The following is a 21,607-nucleotide window of genomic DNA, read 5'->3' on the forward strand; positions in this document are numbered from 1 at the left end:
TAACGGACGCTGCTCACCCAGCCGTCCACCGCCAGCTCCCGCAGGCTGCCGGGCAGCGGGCTGGCAGAGGAGAGGGAGCGCGCCCCTCCCGGAGGGGGCGGCGGGCAGGGCGGCGTCGCTGAGGGACTGGACCTGCCACCCTCGGTTCCGCGACACCACCCCCCCCCCCCCGCCTCCAAAGGTGGGGACGGCGCCTCCATTTTTGTTTCGGGGCAGAAGGGCAGGGACTCGTGGCTAGAAGGAGTCACGGGACACGGCGAGCAGCACCTGCGAGGGGAAGGGGCGGCCGTCCTCCGTCCTCCGCGTCGCCGCCGCCTGCACCCCTGCACACGCCCACCGCCTTCTCGGGGTCTCCCCCCCCCGTGTTGCTAAGGCCCAGACCGTCATCCCAGCAACAGCCTCCGTCATGTGACCGGCAATGGCGGCGCTGACGGGAGGTAGGTGAGCCCGGCGCCCCCCTCACCCCCCGCGCGCCCCGCGGACCCCGCTCGCACCCCCCGCCGCGCGCCCTCCCGCCCCCCCCCCCGCGCCCCCTCCTCCGCCTCCCTCCCCGCGCGCGGCGCCGGGCCCCCTTCCAGGCCCCGCCGGGCCGCCTTCTGTCAGCCTCCAGCCCCGGCCTCCATCCGGGGGGTTCTGGGGCCGGCGATCGGGCCGACATGCCCCCCCTCCCGGCTGTGGGGCTGCAGGGGCTCTGCCGAGCGGGGGATGTGCGGGGTCGGTTCCGCGTCGGGTCTTGCAGGAGCTCGTGGGGGGGAGGGGGGAGAGGCCTCCGTGGACGCCCCCAGGGACCCTGGCCCTTCCTGGCTGCCCCTGTCGCCGGCCTCTGTCTGGCGAGAGGGACCGGCCCCGTGTCCGGCCTGGGTTGCCCCAGAGGAATCGGACCCAGCATCAGCTGTGGCCCCGCCTCCCTTTTCTGTGCCAGCAGGACTCGGAGCAAAGGACACCCCGGTGCTGGCTCCTCTCTGATGGGGAGGGGGTGTTGCACCTGGATGGACCGTAGGAGCCGAGGCTCTAGGGTTTCAATTTCACTTTCCGAATCTTGAGGTGCATCTGGCCTTGAGGGGAATGTGATGGAGGCACAGACGGAGAGCTGCTCCCCTTTAGATCAGTCAAAGAATTGAGGTCACACTAACGGCCCTTCTTTCTGTTTGGGCTGCATGTGGAGGTGTCGTAGGGATAGCTCTGTAGCTGAACAGGGCCAGACTCCCGGGAAACATCGGGCTGCTCTGGCCGATGCCCCTGCCTGAGCCCCACCCCTCCCTAAATGTAGCCTAGGCCGCTGGCAGGCTTGGACTTCGTGTGCTGGGTTTGAAAGGTGACGGCAGGAACTTTGTTACTGCAGGGGCTGCTGCCACTTTGTTCGCGTTCCAAACAGACTCCAGCAGAAGGGACTGGGTTAACTCTCAAGGAAGGCTCCCTAGCAATAGGGGCCCAAACATTTGGGATTGTGGAGCAGGGAGAGGAATTGGGGAGCAAAGGAAATATTCTTGTCCTTGTGATCTGAGGGAGGTGGCAAAAAAGACCTCTCTGTGTGTGGGCGTTTCCCTTCCAGACTCATCTGTGCCCTTAGGCTTTCTTAAGAGCCTCAGAGCTGAGAAAGAGGAAAGTTAGCATGTTGAAGTTCCTTCTTTAGCTGCTTGGGGAGAGGCTGGGATGGAATTCTGCAAGAGACAAGGAGAGGAAATGGAAGAGGAGTTTTTGTTTTGTTTCTGGGCTGACTGGGGAAAACGGTGACATTTGTCATCCTAACCCAGCCCTCCTCACTCCCCCCCCCCACCCCAGTCCTGGTCAGCTGAGTGTGGAAACAGAGGGATTTCTGCTGCTATCGTCGTCCATGGGCTTTCCAGGTACGCCCCTTTCAAGGGAACCTCAACTTTCACCTTTAAGTTGGTTTCCTCCATTCCATGTTCCAAGTAACCCCATTCCCAGTAACTTACACCCAGATTCTGTCTCTGTTATGTGGGCTGCTGGGTTGGGGCATGTGGGAGTGGGCGACGGGGTTTTCATTTTCCCTCCTTTCCCTTTCCGCCCACCAGGTCGCACAACCCACAAGTAGGGAGCAGGGACAGAGAGAGAGCGCCTGCATGCCAATTCTAAGCGCTTCAGGATCAAAGTGAGCAAAAAGGAGGGTCAAAAATCTCCTTTCCTTTTACAGAACCCAGTTCTCACCTGCAGTGGCGGAGGGCAGGTTGTTTTCATGATCTTGGGAGCAGTGTAGGAGAACCAAGATTGATGCTTGGCTTAGAGGAGGATAATAAAGTTATAGACGCTTTCTTGCTCTTCAGTGGGCGCTGGAGTTTGAAAGATAAGAGGAAATGGAACATACACTTGGGGGCGGAGTTGGGGGCTGGCCTCTGAGAGAGTGGAGGTCCTGTAGGGTTGGAAAGGAATGGCAAGTAGGAGGCACTGATGTTTTTGTCACATGGGGGACCCCCCCACCCTGAGTCCTCTTCACCCTGGGGGCAGTGTCGTTCGTCCTGTCCAGAATGGCAGCCTGTGGAGGCACCTGCAAGAACAAAGTGACCGTCTCCAAGCCTGTGTGGGACTTCCTGAGCAAGGAGACCCCTGCCCGGCTGGCCCGGCTTCGGGAGGAGCACCGAGTGTCCATCCTCATAGACGGCGAGACTTCTGACATCTATGTTCTCCAGCTTTCCCCTCAGGGCCCTCCCCCAGCCCCTCCCAATGGGCTGTACCTGGCCCGGAAGGCTCTCAAGGGGCTGCTTAAGGAGGCAGAGAAAGAGCTGAAGAAAGCTCAGAGGCAGGGGGAGCTTATGGGCTGCCTGGCTTTGGGGGGTGGGGGGGAGCACCCTGAGCTGCACCGCCCAGGCCCACCCCCTCTCCGACCAGCCCCACTCCTGCCCCCAGGGGCGCGGGGGCTTCCCCCCCCTCCTCCTCCCCTGCCCCCTCCGCTTCCTCCCCGCCTTCGGGAAGAGGCAGAAGAGCAGGAGAGCACCTGCCCCATCTGTCTGGGGGAGATCCAGAACGCCAAGACACTGGAGAAGTGCCGGCACTCGTTCTGCGAGGGCTGCATCACCCGGGCCCTGCAGGTGAAAAAGGCCTGCCCCATGTGCGGCCGCTTCTACGGGCAGCTGGTGGGCAACCAGCCCCAGAACGGGCGGATGCTGGTTTCTAAGGACGCCACGCTCCTGCTGCCCAGCTATGAGAAGTACGGCACCATCGTCATCCAGTACGTCTTCCCGCCCGGTGTCCAGGGGGTAAGAAGACTATGGCCTGCCCTTACCCTTTGGTTTTCTCCATGCTTGTTCTCTGACCTGAGAAAACTGGGTGGGGGGGGGGGGTGTGTTTGTTAGATGTGATACAGTCTTGCTGTCTTCTGGTATGCCTTCCCACTCAGTGTCCTGGAGCTAGAGGCCCTCCTTGAAGCTTAGCTTTTCCACCCCCATGACCCCAAGGCACCGGTGAAAATCAGATATGAGGGAAAGGAATCAAAATCTATTTCCTTGATGAACTTGGATGTTGACAGCTATTCTTGGCAGAGGTGAAGTCTGTGGAGATGCTGGCTCAGGTGCAGACAGGCAGGATGGGAAGGGTCTGACCCCCCCCCCCCCCCCCCCCCCAGTGCTGGGAGTGTTACTCCATTCCAGATTTATGAGAGGGAAAACCTTGATGACAGTGGAAGGTTAAAACAGGAGCAGTCAAGAGCCCACAGGTGTCTTCCTACTTGACAAAGAGTAATGTCCAGTTCTGGTTTGCAGAGGGGTAAGGAAGCTCTGAAGGAGAGTAATAGAAAAATGGAACAGGTTAGACAATGGAAGATGCATTGGGAGTGTTTTCAGGTGGCGAAGGGAAGGCTGAAAGATACATCATTCTCAGTCTTCACATTGCTGCTGAGTTATCTGGAGAGTAAGGCCCAGCTACCTGCCATCACTTCTGAGAATCCATTTGTTGCTGGCTTGAGGCTTGAGGGACTGGGACAACAGAAAGAACCTCTGAACGATGAGGATTTTGTCTGGAAACAGGCTTCTGCTGCCTTGACCCTAGAGTTGCTCCTTGCCTGGAAGGCTGTCACTGCCCCATTGGCATTAGCGGGGGGTGTACAGCCAGAAGGGTGCCCAGGATGACCTTCCATGGGCCTTAAGATGCCCAGCTGCTCACTGCCCACTCTGCCTCCCCCACCCCGCCCCCGCAGGCCGAACACCCAAACCCAGGAGTTCGGTATCCTGGCACCACACGGGTGGCCTACCTCCCGGACTGCCCTGAGGGCAACAAGGTGCTGACCCTGTTCCGCAAGGCATTTGACCAGCGTCTCACCTTCACTATCGGCACGTCCATGACCACAGGGAGACCGAATGTCATCACCTGGAACGACATCCACCACAAGACCAGCTGCACAGGGGGACCACAGCTGTGCGCCACTCCTTCTTCCCTTCCCTTGGCTCCACCCTTTCTCCCCATGTCAACCGAGGGAACCCCTTCTCTCTGGGAGCCTCCTAACTGGAGAGGACCACCCCCAACCTATTCAACCATCTTGTCCATCCCAGTTTCTCCTATAGTCATCCTGGTCCTAATGTGCCCAGCTTAACCTACAAAAATAAGCAGAATTGGGCTCAGTTATCTTGGGTTTGGATAACCTGGGGGGGAGGGGGGACTAAAATGGGGCACCAGAATGAGGGTGCGCGTGGCGGTGATGTGAGTAAGCCTGAACGCCTAACCCTGACCCTCATTTCTCTTTGCTTCCAGATTCGGGTACCCAGACCCCACCTACCTGACCCGGGTTCAGGAGGAGCTGAGAGCCAAGGGCATCACCGATGACTGAAGGACATCCCCTTTGCAAGGCCCCTGCGCGCTCCTTCAGTCGACCCAACGGAAGCCTCTGTGCTCTCTGCCTCTGCCCCCTCGCCACTCGAGCAGGGGACTGTCTGACTGGGGAAGCAGTTCCGAGAAGGAGGGGCGATCTCCTCCCCAGTGCAGCGTGAGCCACTCCCTTCTGGCAGAGGCTGGTGGCCCAGGCCCGGCCCTCCTCCCCCGTACAGACTCCCAGCCTCCCTGCCCCTCCACTGCCCTTGGCTTTTTCTGGTGATGTGCTGCGCTGCGGGGACTAGGCTGAGAAAGGACCTGGGTGGGCAGAGGAGGGTCCCCGGAAGCCCCCACCCCAGGTACTGCTGCACTGCTGAACTTCTGTGCAGGGAGGGGCCAGGCCCCTGTGAGCCCCCGTGGAGCCGGCCACATGTGCTCTTGGGAAACAGCTCCCCGTCTGCCTAAACCTGTCCTCGCTCTCCTGTGTCTCTGTCTCCGTCCGTCTCTCTCCTGCTCTTCTCTGCCCCCTGTAAGGAGCCTCCTTCTCCTGTTCTGGAATCACCGCCAGACTGTAGCTTTTAATTTAATAAAAATAAAGTAAAATATGCAACTCTCGATGCCACACCCGTTCTGCTCTGTGGGCCGGGGCGGGGGTGGGGGGTGGGGTGAGGAGCGGACCTGCTGAGGAGGGGACGGGGGCGGTGATGGGGAGCTCCCTGTGCGCCTCCCCAGGCGCTCTGCCTCCGGAGGGCCCGGGAAAACGGCGTGTCCTTAGTGGGCTCCGAGACAGCACGGCGAAGCCCCGGATCGTGCTTCGACGCTGGAGTCAGGATGAAGAGGGGTTTGTTTGCTGTCGAACTACGGTTGTAGAGAAAGGAACAACCCTACCCCTTCTGAACAGTTTGGCCGGGGTGGGAGTGGGGCGGAGCCGGGCAGGGGGCGGATTCGGCGGCGGCAACTCCCCGGACGCACGCTGGCCTCAGACCCCCCCAGCTTCCTCGGCTCTGAAACTTGGAGGAGGGTAGGGGTCCAGCATGAAGCCCCCGGACCGCCCCGCCCCTGGCCGCACTGACCGGATACTGGGGGTCATGGGGGGCATGCTGCGCGCATGCGCCCTACCCGGGCAGGAGGGGGTAAGAAAGGGGGAGCACGGTGGGGTCGGGGGTCTCTAGGGGGCTTCAGGACGGCTGCAGCCCACCACGCAGTTTACCCGCAGACAGGAATTCTGCGGGCTAGTCGCAGGAATCCAAGAGTCCCATTAAGAGGACCGTAGGCACGTTCTTGAGGGACCTGCTCCCTGCACCCCCGCCTCGGCTACCCTTCTGTAAGAGTGGATTTTGACAGGAGGGGGAAGGGGAAGCGGGAGGTCTAGGCTGGGCGTGGAGGGCGGGTTTCTTACGATCCCTCTGTCCCCGCAGCCCCCGAAGAGAAGCCCGCTGGGGCCGGGGGGGACCGAGCCAGAATCTCTCTGTATGGAGGGCAATCAGAGCGGGGAGCGCGAAGGTGAGGTCCCCGCCTGGGCTCCGCTGCCCGGTAAGAAGCTGTAGCGGGGTGGGGCGCAGCTGGCCATCCTGCGCAAAGTGGCGAATTAAGAAATACGCCGCTCGGGCGAGCAGGAAGGGTCGCAGCTAGCTTGCATGAGCCCCGTCTAAACGCTGAGACCTCCACGCTGCTTCTCGCCTTCTGGTCTGCTGTGTCCCCCACCTCAGCGGGTCCCCGCGCCCCACCCCTGGCCCCTCGCCAGCCGCGTCTCCAGGACTTCGCCTTAATTGGCGATCAGCCTCGGCTGGAGTCCCGGGGCCTGGAGGAAAGAAGGGTCCAGCGAGAGGGCGGCACCTGGGCCGTGTTCCCCACAAAGAGCTCCCCGTTCACGCACCCCCTCCTGGGGGACTTTGGCCACCCCTGCGCGGCGGGGGACGGTCCCAGCCCCAGGGCATCTTCGCGCAGGCCAAGGCCCCAGCCGCCGCGCCCTTCGCCGCCGCAGGGGCGGAGGGGCGACCCCGGCGGGCCCCGCGGCCGGGCTTAACCCCCACCCCGGGGCTCCGCAGTCGGAGCCGGGGCTGCGGGAGGGAGGGGAGCGCGGGGCCGGGGAGCCCAGGCTGGAGAGCAGGGGCGGAGGCGCTGGGGACGCGGGGTGGGAAAGTGGCGCTGCCTGGGGGAGGGGGAGGGGGCGGGAACCCGGCGCGGGCTGGAGGGGGACGCGAGGCAGAGGCGGAGCTGGGCCGCGGAGGCCCCTCCCCGCGGCGGCCGGGCGGCGGGGCCTGGCATTCCGCTCGCCTCCCGGCCGGCACCCGCGCCGCGCCAGTGACTCGGGGAGTCGGCCCCCGCCTCCACCCCTGCCCGGGCCTAGACCCACCCCCCATCCGAGAGGCCGGAGCCGGAGCCGGAGAGGCTGCCGCATCCCGGCCCAGCCTCCTCCAGCATCCCTCCCCTCCCCGCTGGACAGCTGGACCCTGGGCCACGCACCGACTGGGTTCCGGAAACCCTCCCCGCCCCGCTCGGCGGCCCGGCCCCGCGCCGCCCTCTCCGCAGAGCCCCCAGCCCTTTTCCAGACCAGACTTCCGCCTCCCCCTGGCCCCCCCCTCCCCGTTCCCTCCTTCCCCCCCTCCCCCCCTCCCCCAGCCTGGAGCGGGGTAGGAGGGAGGGGGGGTGTGCGCGCTGCGCCGTCCCCGCCCCCCGTGATTCCCCCTGCATGGCCGGCCCGGGGGGGGGTTGCGGGGGGGCCCGGGCGCCATGCGGGGGGGGCAAAAGGGGGGTCGCTGTGCCTGTCCCCATGTGATCCGAAAAGTGCTGGCAAAATGCGGCTGCTGCTTCGCCCGGGGGGGACGTGGTGAGTGTAAGGTCGCGAGGGCCCAGTGTTGAGTGGGGGGCGGGCTGAGGGTTCAGGACTTGTGTTTGTCTCGGCCCTGGGGATTTAGAGGCTGGAGACTATACCTGTGTCTCCCAGGAAAGTCACTTAATAGATGATCTCTGAGATCCCCTCTGCCTTCACATTTCTATCACTTCGAGGAAATTAGGGAAGGGGCAGGGGACTCCTCTCAACTGGGTATGAGAAACTCCCCCCCCCCACAATCCCCTGAGGCCTAGAACCACATCTTCCCTCAAATCCTTTCCCTGAGAATCTAATTCGGATCTGAAGAGGGACAGGGGGATGGAGGAATGAGGGATGAGGGGTCTACCAGGGGCTTTTTTACAAGTCACAGCTCCTCTGTCCCTGAGCCCAGGCCAAGGATAACACTGATGAGCTCTCCTCACTTTGGCCCCTCTCATGGGTTTGTGCCTGTGTTGGGAAGGTGGGCTGCAGAAGTCTTTTCATAGTGATTACTGCGGTTGGTGGAGGAGGGGCCTGGGGGTTGCAGATGGGCTCTTAGCTCTTTGTCTACCCCCTTCTCAGAGAATGGCCTGTACCCATTGCAAGGCAGAGGGTGGTAGGACAGCAGATGGCCGTCCCCAGCTTCCAGTGTCTGCCCAGATGGCTGCCCTCACCCCCATATGGGTACCATGCTCAGATACGGGGGAGCCTCCACATGTAACTGGGGGTTCCAGGCCCGGGGAGCCAGGTGTTTTCTGTCTTTCCTCCCAAGGGTGCCCTGGTGAAGTGTTCTCTCCTGGCCAACTCACATGAGGAGGGCAAGAAAGTGAGCCCTGAGGCAGAGGGGCTGAGCATCACAGAGCAGAGACTCTGGGAGCGCCCTGGGGACCCTGAATCTGGAGCTGAAGCAACATTTATGACCCCCTCTCTCCCCCTGCCCCACCCCATTAGAATCCTATTCCATTGCTGGCAGCGAGGGGAGTATCTCGGCTTCAGCTGCCTCGGGTCTGGCTGCTCCCTCTGGCCCCAGCTCCGGCCTCAGCTCCGGCCCCTGTTCCCCGGGCCCCCCAGGGCCAGTCAGTGGCCTGAGAAGATGGTTGGATCATTCCAAACATTGTCTCAGTGTGGAAACTGAGGCAGAAGGTGGCCGGGCTGGACAGAATGAGGTGAGGAGGGAGCACCACAGAGGCACGTAGGACATCCATGACGGATGCTGGGAGAGGGCAGGTTGGGGGCCACTGGTCATTGGGAAGATGCAGCTCCTGACCCTGACCTATGAGACTTGACCTCTGACCCCCAGAACTGGATGCTGGAACCACCTTTAACCACAGGAGAGGAGCTGCCCGAACTGAGCCTGCTGAGCACATTGTTGGGGGGCCCTGGGGATAAGACAGAGGTATGAAGAGCTGAGTCTGGGGTGGCTCCCCTCACCCCAGAGGCATCCATTTGCTTACTCTGGGCTGTTCTTCCTTCCAGCCACCTGAAGAGGAGGCTTTGTCCCAAGCCTCTGAGAGTGAAGAGGAGCAGAAGAAGAAGGCTCTGGAAAGGAGTATGTAAGTGTCCACACCCTCTCTCTCCCCGACCGCCGCCCCGCCCCCGCCATCGCACAACTTGCCGAGGACGGTCTCTCACAGTTTAGACGTGGAATTAGACATTTTAGACATTTGGGACTTGGAATTTCCTCAGAGGTTGGCTGTGTAATGAAGGGGCTTCTAGTCCAGGAAGTGCCTACACCTGCTCTCTCCCAGGTACGTGCTGCGTGAACTGCTAGAGACAGAGAAGATGTACGTGGACGACCTGGGGCAGATTGTGGAGGTAGCTAGCTCCCTCTTCCCTTCCCAGCCCTCTCCCCAGGGCTGATGTCAGGAGATGCCTTGTCGCTCTTCTGTGCCCCCTTCCCAGTCTCCCCTGCATCCTGCATTTCTCGAGGAGGGGATCTTCCCACCAGGACTGGCCCCACACCCTCGTGCTCCCACCCACCCTTCCCACAGGGCTACATGGCCACCATGGCTGCCCAGGGGGTGCCCGAGAATCTTCGAGGTCGGGACAGGATCGTGTTTGGGAACATCCAGCAAATCTACGAGTGGCATCGAGAGTGAGTGAGGGATCCCTGAGAGTGAGGGGGAGGGGCATATTCTGGGGGTCTCTGTGTCCTACCTGTGGGCCCACTGCTGCCTGAGGAATGTTTGGAGAGTCGTGGTGGGGAACACTACCCAGGCAGACAGCTCTGAGTCGCTTGGGGTGGGGGTATTTGACCAGCCTTTGCCCTGCCTACCCCTCCAGCCATTTCCTGCAAGAGTTACAGCGGTGTTTAAAGGATCCTGATTGGCTGGCTCAGCTATTCATCAAACATGTGAGGCTGGAGAGAGTGGGGCCCAGGAGGGGAGGGGCTTGGGAGTGGGTCAGGGCCTTCTGGAGATGTGCCCGCTCCTCACTCCCTCTGCTCTCTCTCCTGTTAGGAGCGCCGCCTGCATATGTACGTGGTGTACTGTCAGAATAAGCCCAAGTCCGAGCATGTGGTGTCAGAATTTGGGGACAGCTATTTTGAGGTCAGTGGTTGAGACACCTTGGGGAAGGGGGACAGAGTCGTCAGCGTGAGCTGGCTCTCCAGGCTGCAAAACCGCCCCGTCCGTCCCTGTCCCCAGGAGCTCCGGCAGCAGCTGGGGCACCGCCTGCAGCTCAGTGACCTCCTCATCAAACCAGTGCAGAGGATCATGAAATACCAGCTGCTGCTCAAGGTCAGGGCCACCTGCTCCCTGGGGGCACCGCTGGCCGGGACAGCCCTTTCCTCATTCATCCCCAGGGTTCTCCCTGAGGCTCCCCACCCAGACTTCCGGGGGCCCTCACCTGTGTCCTTAGGGGAGGATGTGAGGGCTTTTGAGGATGTCCTCATGACCTCCCTGAGCATCTCTTCTCTGCGTCTTAGGATTTTCTCAAGTATTATAGTAGAGCTGGGATGGATACTGAAGAGCTGGAGGTGAGGACTCCCAGACCTCGTGGGACACACCACACACGCCTTGTCTTCTTAGTCCCCTGGGTTCCTCCAGCTCCATGGGCGGTGTAGAGCTGTCTGGTGTTTAGGGGGAGGCTGGTTGGCGGTTGAAACATGGTCTGCAGAGGCCTCTTTCCGAATGATGGCGATGCTCTTCTCCTCACTTGTGTCCTAGCAAGCTGTGGAGGTCATGTGCTTCGTGCCCAAGCGCTGCAATGACATGATGACCCTGGGGAGACTGCGGGGGTTTGAGGTACAGAGATGGAGCAGTGCTCTTCTGCCCCAGGCTGAGCACTCAGGCGGTCCTTGCAGGGAACTGTACTCTCTGGGGGCTGACAGGGGATGGTTGGTTGGGCGTGTCAGGGGAGGGGGGAGGGGCAGAGAGTTGCCGCTCTTCTCTTCTTGTTTTTCTCCAAGGCCACTGTCTTTTGGTTTTAGGGCAAGTTGACTGCTCAGGGGAAGCTCTTGGGCCAGGACACATTCTGGGTCACAGAGCCGGAGGCTGGGGGCCTGCTCTCTTCCCGGGGTCGAGAGAGGCGTGTCTTCCTCTTTGAGCAGATTGTCATCTTCAGTGAGGCCCTGGGAGGAGGAGTGAGAGGTGGAGCGCAGCCTGGATATGTGTACAAGAGCAGCATCAAGGTGGGGAGGGGGCCCTCAAGGGAGGGGCCTGACTGGGATGGGGCAGGCCTCTGAGCGCGCGTCTGGCTCCTGGATTTGTGGGAGGGGCAGGAACCAGAGAGGGCCTGAAGCATCTGCGGGCTGCCTCCTATTTGCCGATCCAGGTGAGCTGCCTGGGACTGGAGGGCAACCTCCAAGGTGACCCTTGCCGCTTTGCACTGACCTCCAGAGGGCCAGAGGGTGGGATCCAGCGCTATGTCCTGCAGACTGCAGACCCTGCGGTCAGTCAGGCCTGGATCAAGCAAGTGGCTCAGATCCTGGAAAGCCAGCGGGACTTCCTCAACGGTGAAGCTCTCACCCTCCCTCCCCTGCATCCTCCCTTGGCCCTTTGATCTCCTGAATCCCTCACTGCCCAATCTCCAGTCCCTGCCCTCACCCCAGCTTCTCCCCATCCCTCATTCTCACTTTTCCACTACTAGCTCAAGATTCAGTAACTCAGAATCCCCTAAAGCCTCAAGCAACTTACATTGGCTGACAGTCCTTGGGAGCAGAGCCCCTGGGAAAGGGTGTGTCTCTGCTGTAACCCTTCTTCTGTCTCTCTCTTTGCCCCAGCACTGCAGTCACCCATTGAGTATCAGAGACGGGAGAGCCAGACCAACAGCCTGGGGCGGCCAGGAGGTCCTGGGGTGGGGAGCCCTGGGAGAATTCGGCCTGGAGACCGGGCCCAGGTCAGCACACACACACCCATCAATGGCTCTCTCCCCTCCCTGCTGCTGTTGCCCAAAGGGGAGGCGGCCAGAGCCCCCCTGTCCCTGGACACACAGGTATGAGGAATGGAGTTCCCTGGCTGTAAGGGCAGAATGGGGAGGGCCTCTCTTGTTTCAGGATCCCCAAACCTCCTCCCCTCCCCCCCCCCATCATTCCTTTCTTCCACCACCTTCCTTTTTTCTGCCCTTCCTACTTCCCATCTCTTGCCCTCCCCCACTCCAGTTTAACCCTGGGAGAAGCTGATGGTCTCAGATAATCTAAGATGTCTGGCAAGAGGGTGTGGCTTGACTAGGGGCTTACCCTGACAAGAGAGGAATGAGGGTGGATTCCTGAACTTTTTTGATCCTCTGACTTGAGTCTTTCTTCAGGCCCCCAGTGACATCCCCCAGGCTCTTCATGACTCCCTTCCAGTTCCGCCAATTCCAGACACCCCTCCCTGCCGAGCCACACTTGCCAAGCTGGATGAAGATGAGCTGTAACTGGTGAAAGCCGTGGGGGTGGTGCGGACTCAGCTACTCTGCTCCCCCAGCAACTTCAGGGCGATCCTTCTGGCACTGCCCCAGAATTCCTCCCTCTTGGTGTATCTGGAGGGTGGGCGAGGCTGGGAGTGTCAACTTGGAGGAGGGTACCTAGACTCAAAAAGACTTCTTTGTGCCCAAGGAACATGAGTTCCTTCAGCTCTTACCCCGATGCGTGCATCACAGGTCCCCCCGAAAGGAGGATATGTGGGTGCGTAGGAGGGCTGGGGCAAGGGCCAGATAGAAATGATTGGCTTTGTTTTTGATTTTGTTTCTTCTGTTTTCTGAGAATAAAGGTTTTGTTATATCACTAAAGCTGCTGTCTTGGCAGAGGGCAGGGGAAGCTGAAGTAGGGGTAAGTGGGGTCAAGGGGTATGGAAGAGATCAGCTGGCCCCTCAAATCAGTCATTCGTGGGGGGGGTCTGGTGAGAGGAGAAGGGCGTGGGATGTGCGATAAAAGATGTGGTTATCTTTGTTCTTCACCTGCAGTTGCAGCATCTCTCAGTCCAGACCTGGAGCTTAGGGCTACTGGAAGACCCTAGAACCCTGATGTATCCTCCCCTTTACCCAGCTCCTCTTTCCCTCCCATCTGGTCTCTGTTCTAGACCCCACTGGAAAGCCTGCCATATGGTGACTTCCCACCATTCCCCCAATACCCAGATTCTAAAGCACCACATGCCCAGTGTACCTTTCTTTCTGAGGCCACCGTGTCCAGCTGAGGGAACATGGGGAGGTGGAGAGGACGCTGGGGGCTGTGGCCCCTTCTGGCTCTGGGTCTCCTTATTTTTGCTGTCTGGGAGGTTGTAAGGCATATCCATAACTGAGCAGGAAGGGACTCTTCTTCACGCCACAGACCCACGAGTGGAGAGCCCGAAGGGGTCTTCACCCCTCCCAACTTCTGCGACAGCCCCTGGGACAGACAGCCCAATGTGCAGAGATCCGGGTCCAGATGCCCTGTCCTGGGTCCTTGGCATCCGTGTGTCCACTGTGTCTGTCCATCCCCTGGGCCCGGTCACGTGTACTTGAGCTTGCTCAGCAGACAACAGACAGCTGGGGTGGGAGGTGGAGGAGGCGCTGGAGCCTCCCTGTGGGCCTGAGGTCTCTCTGGCCACAATGGGGGGAGGGACCTCTAAGGGGGGACAGGATGTGCAGGCCAGATAAGACTCCTGGGGAACAATGGGAGGAATTGAAGAGGGGAGACCCACCCTCACTGTGCCCCACCCCCAGGGCTTTGGGGTCAGGGACTGGGGAGGGGTGCCAAGGAGTCTTGTGAGTGGAGGAGGGGCTGGGGCCAATAGCAGAATTCTGGAACCCAGAACGTTTGTATCTCTTTAGGGACCACAGGGCTACGGGAGGTGGGTGGGGGATCCTTTTATACGTAATGTAACCACATATATGGGGTCCAGTGCCTACTTTGTGAACAGCCCTGAAATGTAATAAATAGTGCTTCCGTGTTTTTGGCTTCTGAGAATAAAATCAAAATTCCCTATCTGTTCCGTATTCCCTCTGAAGCCCTGAACTGGGAATTCAGGCCCAGCCACTGCCAGCAGAGGTGTCAGGTGGTGGTTCTCTATCCACCGTGTCCAATCCAGGCAGCTGCTTCCCATCCAGACAGTTTGTGAAACAGCTGAGGACGATGGAGCCCCGTACGCTTTCCAGGGACAAGCTGCACCCCACGAGGATTTGGGTCTGGGGGAGAAAGGGAGGTTGGAACGCCGCTGAACTTCCTTGTGGGCAATGCAGCAGCCCTGAGAATGACCGGTGACCCCAGGGGAGTCAGCGTCTGTCTTTGCCCAAGGTGCAGATGCCGCACGGAACCGGGGGTGAGAAGGCGGGAGTCAAAAGACCTAGGAGCGGGCACATCGTGGGTGTTGGGTGATGGGGTGCGTCTGTCTTCGGGCCTGTCTCTCCGGCTCCTGCACCTTTCCACAGCCGCCCCCCTGCCCTCCCATAGCAGGCTGCAGAGCCAGCGATCCGGCCAAGGGTGTCGGAGGAGACGCCTAACGCAGAGACACCCCCTCCCCAGGCGCAGCTGTCTCCTGACCGTAGAAAGTCCCCAAGAGAGGGCGCCCTGCCGGCCGGGATTGGACCCCGCTTGGCGGAGGCGGGCCTGGGGGCGCGCGGGCGGAGGGTTATTTAAGACTGGGCGGAGGTGGAGGCGGCCGAGCGCAAGATGAGCGGGCTGCCGGGCGCCAGGACCTGCCCGGGTCCCGGAGAGGCCTCTGACCTGAAATCCCCCCTGGGCGCCAGGTTCAGGGAACCGCTCACCGAGGCCCGGTTCCGGCAGCTCTTCGGGGACGCAGAGCAGGAGCGCGCGCGCCCGGCGGAGCCCCGCGGGTCCCCGCTGCGCCGGCGGTGCAGGCGGTGGGCCGGCGGCCGCTTCGGGCCGGGGGCGTGGCGCCTGCTGCTGGCCAGGCTGCCCCCGCTGCGGTGGCTGCCCCGCTACCGCTGGCGGGCCTGGCTGCTCGGGGATGCGGTGGCCGGAGTGACCGTGGGCATCGTGCACGTGCCCCAGGGTGAGCGGGGCCCTCGGGGTGGCACAGGGCCTGGGAACCGGGAGCGAAGTGGGGGGGGGGGGTATGGCTGAGGGCTCGGCGACAGAGACCTGAGACCAAGTTCTGGGTACTTCTGGGTGAGGACGGTGGAGGTCCATCAGGTCCCCACCCCCAGCTCCCCTCGTCTGTGCAATCCTGCACGAAGTCTTGGACACGGTCCGGCTCAGGGAACTGGAGAGAGGCTGGACACCTGCCCCCTAGGACGCTGGCCGACACGGGTCTCTGACCTTGTCCGCCCCACCACCTCCCACCGAGGCCCGTTAACCCCTCAGTTCCCTCAGGTGGCGTGATGTAGCATCTTGCCAGCCTCCCAGAGTGTGAGAAGGGAAGGGAGGGTTCCCAGAGGCTGGACACCCTGCCCCCTCACCCACACATGGACACATGGAACATCTGTCCTTCCACTACTCCCCCAGGCATGGCTTTTGCCCTCCTGACCTCTGTGCCCCCAGTGTTCGGACTCTACACATCTTTCTTTCCCGTCCTCATCTACACCTTGTTGGGTACCGGGAGACACCTGTCCACCGGTGAGTGACCCCTCGCCTTCTCTGTGGGGTGAAATGGACAGGGGTTTGAGGCTTCCGTTCTTATAATCTTCCTGGCTCTTATTCCCCTCCTCACGTCCCCCACCTTCCCTTCCACCTCTGCCTCTACCCTGCCGTGAACCTCTGACCTAGGCAGTGCTTGCTGGCGGTGCTGAGTGGTGCAAAGAGGTGGGAGTCTACTCCGACTTTTCCTCTCCATGAAATTTGGTTAAAATGAACGTCTCCACGTCTTGGAAGAGGGGAGAGGAGATGCGCTGTCACCCAAAGGAGCACACAGTCCTCAGGGCATCTGCAGGGGGCCGTTTTTGCCAGCGGGCCCTCCCTCCTTTCCTCCCTCACCAATTGTTCCGGGCTGCTGCACCAACTCTTGGCCCCACAGTCTTCACCTGAGCAGCAAGCCATCGAGGAGAGGGGGTCTGAGGGCGACATCCCAGGCGGAGAGTGTGGAGCCTGGGCTGTGGCCACACCCCAGGCGGCACAGTTGGTGATCTCTGCATTTGGCCCCCGGCCCTAGGAACCTTCGCGGTGCTCAGCCTCATGACGGGCTCGGCCGTGGAGCGGCTGGTGCCCGAACCCCTCGAGGGGAACCTGAGCGGAATCGAGAGGGAACAGCTGGATGCTCAGCGGGTTGGTGCGGCTGCAGCCGTGGCCTTTGGGAGCGGAGCACTGATGGTGAGGGCGGGCCTTGGGGGAGGGCCCTGGGGGAATGCACGCTGAGGGCCTGGGGAATTGGGCCAGGGGAGAGAGAGGGACACCTCTCCAGCACCGGTCTAGGTAGGAGAGGTGCGCGGGAGACGCTGGCGCACTGCACTGGAGCTGATCTGCTCCTTCTGCAGTGGTGATGGCGCATCTTGTCCCCTGCAGCTGGGGATGTTCGCGCTGCAGCTCGGGGTCCTGGCCACCTTTTTGTCGGAGCCTGTAGTCAAAGCGCTGACCAGCGGAGCCGCCCTGCACGTGCTCGTGTCCCAACTTCCTAGCCTCTTGGGGTTGCCCCTCCCGCGTCAGATCGGCTGCTTTGCTCTCTTCAAGGTGAGGGTGGGAGAACAGCGGAGAGGCTTGTCGCGGTGCCGGGAAGAGGGAAACCCGAAAAGGAAGGCAGGAGGGCGAGTGGAGGGGTAGCGTGCGGCGCGTGGGGGTGGGGGGGTGGGGCGGGAGGAAAGGTCAGAACCGTGTGGCTGCATAAGGGTCGCTGAGGAGGGGGAAGCCCTGACAGGAGCCAGGAGAGGCCTGGCCTCTGCGGGCGGGTCGGCTGGGGGCAGTGGACGCCGGCCCAGGCCCCCGCGCACTGCCCCTGCCCGCAGACGCTGGCCGCCGTGCTGGCGGCGCTGCCCCGGAGCAGCCCCGCGGAGCTGACCGTCTCGGCGCTCAGCCTGGCGCTGCTCGTGCCGGTCAAGGAGCTGAACGTGAGATTCCGGGACAGGCTCCCCGCCCCGATCCCAGGCGAAATCGTCATGGTGAGGACGGGGTCCTAGCCCGGGGCGCCTCGCAGACCCTGCCCGACCTGCAGGACGCGGCCGCTGCCGCCCCCTCGGGGAGTGCGGCCAGGTCACAGACGAGAGGTCCTGCTTGCACGCGTGCCTTCCCGGGACCCTGACCCCGGGAGTCCCGCACCCGCGCGTCCCCTTCGCCCGCAAAGGCGGCTCTAAGCCTCTTCCAAAGCCTTCTTCCTCCTTACGGCGCACGCTCGCGGGGTGGCTCGCCGCAGCACCGCCACTCGCCTCTCCCCGCGCCGGTCCTTCACGGTAATTCTCGCTTTATCCCCCTCCCGCGTCCACCCACAGTTCTCTCTCTCCCCAGCTGAGCACGGATGCCGCGTCTCCGCAGACACCCCATATAGCCCTTGACGTAACCCAGCTTCCCTGCTCACGATGGCTCCATTGTACCTCTTGATGTCCACCTTCCCACATAGCAGCCCCCCCTTACTTCCTGCGGTTCAGCGCTCCATAGCTCCAGGCATACATCATTCCTCTTTCCCATCCCCACCCTCCTTCACTCTAAATCAGCCGTCCGGCACCCATCCCGGACACATCCCAGTTCCCAAGTTGCTGGGCTCCGGCAACCACCTAATCCCTCTGGCGCTGAGCATCTTCTAGCCTCTGCCAGAGGCCTATCTCCTCCCATGCTCTAATTTGCTCTTTCCCAGGTGCTTCTGGCCTCTGTGCTCTGCTTCACCTCTTCCCTGGACACAAGATACAACGTCCAGATAGTTGGATTGCTGCCCGGAGGGTAAGAGAGAATGAAAAGGCACCCGTTTTCTCACAACTACCCCCCCCCACACACACACCTTCTCCTGTCCTGCCCTATGCTATTTCCTCTCTCTTCCTCATATCCTTGTTATACCCACCCCCTCCTCACCATGGACTCCTCTCTCTCCAGATTTCCCCAGCCTCTCCTCCCCAGCCTGGCTGAGCTGCCCAGGATTCTGGCCGACTCGTTGTCCATGGCACTGGTGACTTCCGCAGTGTCTGCCTCCCTGGCCTCCATCTATGCGGACAAGTACAGCTATACTATTGACTCCAACCAGGTGTGACTTCGAGTGAGGACCCCAGCCTCATTCAGGAGACACCCCCAATGTGATCTCCTCCCTCCCAGCCATGCCTTTGTCTCTCTCCTCTTCATCTCACTGCATCCCTCCAGGAGCTCTTGGCACATGGTGCCTCCAACCTCATCTCCTCCCTCTTCTCTTGCTTTCCCAACTCGGCCACATTGGCCACAACCAGCCTACTAGTGGATGCTGGAGGGAACACACAGGTAAGAGCGCGTTCTTGGGTGAGGAGGAGGGGGGAGGGGCATGCAGGTTGGGTGGTGGTGGAACACGTGGAAGACTGGCCGATACCCAGGTGGCAGCTCTACAGAGGAAGATGGGACTCTGTGAGGCAAGGTGAGTGAGGAGATGGGATTGTCTGGGTAGGAGATATAGAAGAGAAGAAAGGTCCATTAAGACCTTTGTAGACTCTAAGCACTGAAAAAGTTTATGGTGTCCTATATGTAGTTCAAAATAAGAACAATACTAATCTGGAAAATAAATTTAAGAAAGAAAATTCTGTTTTTTTCCTTGTGAGGACATTTTCTTTTAAAAAGAAGTATCACATATCAAAGTCTCTCCCTAGTATTTTTGGTTTCCTGTACTTTGTTGGTACCCTAAGCATGTGATGAGCCTGCTTTTAGGGTCATCCAACAGGGGCTTTTAAGATGGAGGTAGGCTGGGGGAGGGATAAATTGGGAGATTGAGATGGATGTATACACACCACTATATATAAAATAGATAACTAATAAGGACCTACTGTGTAGCACCGGGAACGCTACTCAATGCTCTATAATGACCTATATGGGAAAAGAATCTAAACAAGAGGGGGTATATGTATGTGTATAACAGATTCACTTTGCTGTACAGCAGAAACTAACACAACATGGTAAATCAACGGTGCTCCAATAAAGATTTTTCAAAAAGATAGCGGTAGGCTACAAAAATAGGGACGTTGACCTCCATCTTAACTAGGGAGAGGAAAGGTAGGTGTGAGTGGCAGAATATCAAGGAGGTCAGGGAGTGAAGAATGTCAGTGTGGAAGGGGATCTGGGAGGAGGGAGGCCTCCAAGGAGGATGAAGCAGAGGAGGCAGGGAGGCCAGCTCTCAGGCGGGGGCGGGCAAGGTTCCCTCCCTTCTTTGCGTCCACCCCTCCTTCGCTCTAGCTGGCAGGCCTCTTCTCCTGCATGGTCGTCCTGTCTGTGCTGCTGTGGCTGGGGCCCTTCTTCTACTACCTGCCCAAGGTAAGCAGCAGAGGAGGCAGAGGGGCGGTTAGGAGGGGAGGCTACATCCCAGCATGCTGGGGTGGTCAGCTGACCTCCTCTGCCCCAAGGCTGTCTTGGCCTGCATCAACATCTCCAGCATGCGCCAGATGTTCTTCCAGATGCGAGAACTCCCACAACTATGGCGCATCAGCCGCGTGGACTTTGTGAGAAATGGCAGCGTTACCCTCAGATGCCCCCTCCCGCTTTCCCAGCATCCCCAGCCTCTGCCCTGGATCAAAGCTAATTGTCTGGGTCCTGAGTTCTGCAACCCGCCCACCACCATGCATACCTCCTATTGCCTTTACTCAGAGACAAGGTGAAGGGTGAAGCTTGAACCTCTCCAGACCTGAATATTTGTAACTCTCCATGTGGTTCAAGGTCTGGGGTCATTACACTTGGTGTGCATCCCCTATGAGGTCAATCCCATCCTTTCTTTCTGCCATTCTTTCTACTTTCTCCTGCGCCATCCCCGCTTCCCGCCCCCCCCATCACTTGCCTCGGCAGTCACTGCCCCTGGACCCCTTTCCCTGGCAATGATGGCCTGGCATTTCTTCTGGGCATTTCACTCCCATCCATGTCCTGCAGGCTGTGTGGATGGTCACATGGGTGGCTGTCGTGACCCTGAGCGTGGACCTGGGCCTGGCTGTAGGTGTGGTCTTCTCCATGATGACTGTGGTCTGCCGCACCCAGAGGTGGGAGTAGAAATGAGGGGAGCTGAGATGGGAGGAGGGGAGAGAACAGAGTGCTTGGGGTGACTCTGCAGCCAAGTCAGGCTGGGAATCTGACTCCAGCTTCCTGCCCAGGGTACAGTGCCTGGCACTTGGACTGGCTGAGGGGACAGAGCTCTACAGGCCACTCAGAGAGAGCCACAAGGTGGGTGGGCTACAGCCAAAGAAGGGAGGGACGGTTAGACGTGGGTGTTTCACTGACTCTCTGACCCCTTAGCTCCTGCGGGTCCCGGGGCTCCGCATCCTGAGCTATGCAACTCCGCTCTACTTTGGGACCCGTGGGCATTTTCGCCGCATCCTGGAGTGGCACCTGGGGCTTGGAGAAGGAGGCAAGGTGAGGGACTTGGTCACAGGGGAGTGTGGCTTCTTTGGGGGTGGGAGGCAGTGGGTGTTCTGAGGGGGTCATTGTGCTCAAGGGTGCACACGCATGCTTGTGTCTCAGAGGTGACGACGGCTCTTCTCTACCCGCAGGAGGCTCCAAAGACAGATGGCCCCCCTGATGCAGGTGAGATGGGATGACAAGGAGGGAGATTTGGGCACGACTCATGGAGGCATCTGGGTCACTCCTGCCTTTTCCCGTCCTAGTTGCTGAGCCTGTCAGAGTGGTGGTTCTAGACTGCAGTGGTGTCACCTTTGCAGATGCTGCAGGGGCCAGAGAAGTGGTTCAGGTGAGGGAGAGGGTAGGTTAAGGAGAAAGTTCCCTTATCATTCCACAAATACTCTCTGATGTAGGATTTAACCCCCTGCTCCCCCTCCCCCGCAGCTGGCCAGCCGATGCCGAGATGCTGGGATCCACCTTCTCCTGGCTCAATGTAATGGTGAGAGATAGAGAGGATGCAGGGACCTGGAGACTGGAGAGTGACTGGCTACTTGTGGGGAGGGAAGAGGACACGGTGTGGACATAAGACCTGAGAGTCTGCCCTCCTCTCCACACAGCCTCAGTGCTGGGGACACTGACCCAGGCAGGACTCCTGGACAGAGTGACCCCAGACCAGCTGTTTGTGAGTGTCCAGGACGCAGCTGCACACGCCCTGCAGAGGCTGGTGAGGCGGCCGGAGCCACGGGAGTGGAAGCCAGGAGGCGCTGGCCTATGGCGAGGGAGGGGACTGAAGATCCAGACACAGGGACTCGTGAAGGGGGCTGAGGAGGAGGATGCAGGAAAGGGGTGGGGATGAAGTGATTAGCTGATAGAAGACTAAGCCAGGGAGACAGGCCCAGCTATGGGTGAAGAGCTGAGGAACTAAGGTTCCAAAGTAGGCGGTGTGCCCGAAAGGACTGCCAGATCTTGGGTGAGGGAGGGGGGCTTCTGACACATCGTCTCCCTCTTCCAGGAGCTCACTGGTCCCAAGACTTGCACAGTGTGGGTCTGACGGGTCACTTGGAGTGTGGAGGCCCCAACAATGTGTGAGGAGGGCCTTGATCCCTGAGCCCCTTACTTAATGTAACTAATAAAACGAAGCTGAGAGCCTCTGGGATTCATGAAGTGAGTCTGGATGTCTGCACATGGACCCCCGGCGCCCCTTCCTC

General features: G+C 60.4%; 3 protein-coding genes across 16 annotated transcripts; all 3 read left to right on the forward strand.

Moving 5' to 3' along the window:
- Positions 1 to 13: 13 nt before the first annotated feature.
- DTX3 (deltex E3 ubiquitin ligase 3) lies at positions 14 to 5,373 on the forward strand. 8 transcript variants are annotated; one of them, XM_057703840.1, is made up of 6 exons: positions 14 to 441; positions 926 to 1,044; positions 1,783 to 1,847; positions 2,037 to 2,113; positions 2,486 to 3,215; positions 4,151 to 4,693. In XM_057703840.1, the coding sequence occupies exons 4-6, from the start codon at positions 2,085 to 2,087 to the stop codon at positions 4,541 to 4,543; spliced, it is 1,152 nt and encodes a 383-aa protein (XP_057559823.1). In that variant the 5' UTR covers positions 14 to 441; positions 926 to 1,044; positions 1,783 to 1,847; positions 2,037 to 2,084; the 3' UTR covers positions 4,544 to 4,693. The 8 variants fall into 8 exon arrangements, with proteins under 8 accessions (XP_057559823.1, XP_057559822.1, XP_057559821.1 ...); XM_057703839.1 differs by having other exon boundaries at positions 14 to 437; positions 923 to 1,044; XM_057703838.1 differs by having other exon boundaries at positions 14 to 437.
- A 419-nt stretch (positions 5,374 to 5,792) lies between these two features.
- On the forward strand, positions 5,793 to 13,120 carry ARHGEF25 (Rho guanine nucleotide exchange factor 25). Of its 7 annotated transcripts, XM_057703693.1 has the most exons (16): positions 5,793 to 5,891; positions 6,177 to 6,291; positions 8,522 to 8,736; positions 8,871 to 8,966; positions 9,047 to 9,123; positions 9,319 to 9,385; positions 9,562 to 9,665; positions 9,854 to 9,923; positions 10,030 to 10,119; positions 10,216 to 10,308; positions 10,497 to 10,547; positions 10,738 to 10,815; positions 11,001 to 11,201; positions 11,345 to 11,525; positions 11,793 to 12,004; positions 12,317 to 13,120. In XM_057703693.1, exons 1-16 carry the CDS (start codon positions 5,793 to 5,795, stop codon positions 12,425 to 12,427), a joined length of 1,860 nt encoding a protein of 619 aa, XP_057559676.1. In that variant the 3' UTR covers positions 12,428 to 13,120. The 7 variants fall into 7 exon arrangements, with proteins under 7 accessions (XP_057559676.1, XP_057559674.1, XP_057559669.1 ...); XM_057703686.1 differs by lacking the exons at positions 5,793 to 5,891; positions 6,177 to 6,291 and adding an exon at positions 7,456 to 7,588; XM_057703689.1 differs by lacking the exons at positions 5,793 to 5,891; positions 6,177 to 6,291 and adding an exon at positions 7,456 to 7,588 and having other exon boundaries at positions 11,793 to 11,908.
- Positions 13,121 to 14,637: 1,517 nt separating this feature from the next.
- Positions 14,638 to 21,548, forward strand: LOC130833744 (solute carrier family 26 member 10-like). Its single transcript, XM_057703685.1, has 18 exons — positions 14,638 to 14,982; positions 15,435 to 15,545; positions 16,078 to 16,235; positions 16,428 to 16,592; positions 16,865 to 17,017; positions 17,707 to 17,789; positions 17,940 to 18,087; positions 18,201 to 18,314; positions 19,254 to 19,331; positions 19,421 to 19,516; positions 19,938 to 20,044; positions 20,156 to 20,225; positions 20,298 to 20,414; positions 20,552 to 20,585; positions 20,666 to 20,748; positions 20,844 to 20,898; positions 21,017 to 21,123; positions 21,412 to 21,548. The coding sequence occupies exons 1-18, from the start codon at positions 14,640 to 14,642 to the stop codon at positions 21,448 to 21,450; spliced, it is 2,061 nt and encodes a 686-aa protein (XP_057559668.1). The 5' UTR covers positions 14,638 to 14,639; the 3' UTR covers positions 21,451 to 21,548.
- The last annotated feature ends 59 nt before the right edge of the window (positions 21,549 to 21,607 follow it).

The sequence above is a fragment of the Hippopotamus amphibius genome, chromosome 12 (assembly GCF_030028045.1).
Source record: "Hippopotamus amphibius kiboko isolate mHipAmp2 chromosome 12, mHipAmp2.hap2, whole genome shotgun sequence".
Lineage (NCBI taxonomy): Eukaryota > Metazoa > Chordata > Mammalia > Artiodactyla > Hippopotamidae > Hippopotamus > Hippopotamus amphibius.

Bases quoted from the DNA above. Each gene is read 5' to 3' on its own strand.
- DTX3 (XM_057703840.1), top strand. From the start codon at position 2,085: ATGCCAATTCTAAGCGCTTCAGGATCAAA. The intron at 2,114-2,485 runs GTGAGCAAAAAG...CGTCCTGTCCAG, and splicing joins CTAAGCGCTTCAGGATCAAA to AATGGCAGCCTGTGGAGGCA. The intron at 3,216-4,150 runs GTAAGAAGACTA...CCGCCCCCGCAG, and splicing joins TCCCGCCCGGTGTCCAGGGG to GCCGAACACCCAAACCCAGG.
- ARHGEF25 (XM_057703693.1), top strand. From the start codon at position 5,793: ATGAAGCCCCCGGACCGCCCCGCCCCTGGCCGCACTGACCGGATACTG. The intron at 9,386-9,561 runs GTAGCTAGCTCC...CCCTTCCCACAG, and splicing joins ACCTGGGGCAGATTGTGGAG to GGCTACATGGCCACCATGGC. The intron at 12,005-12,316 runs GTATGAGGAATG...GTCTTTCTTCAG, and splicing joins CCCTGTCCCTGGACACACAG to GCCCCCAGTGACATCCCCCA.
- LOC130833744 (XM_057703685.1), top strand. From the start codon at position 14,640: ATGAGCGGGCTGCCGGGCGCCAGGACCTGCCCGGGTCCCGGAGAGGCC. The intron at 19,332-19,420 runs GTAAGCAGCAGA...CTCTGCCCCAAG, and splicing joins TCTTCTACTACCTGCCCAAG to GCTGTCTTGGCCTGCATCAA. The intron at 20,899-21,016 runs GTGAGAGATAGA...CTCTCCACACAG, and splicing joins TCTCCTGGCTCAATGTAATG to CCTCAGTGCTGGGGACACTG.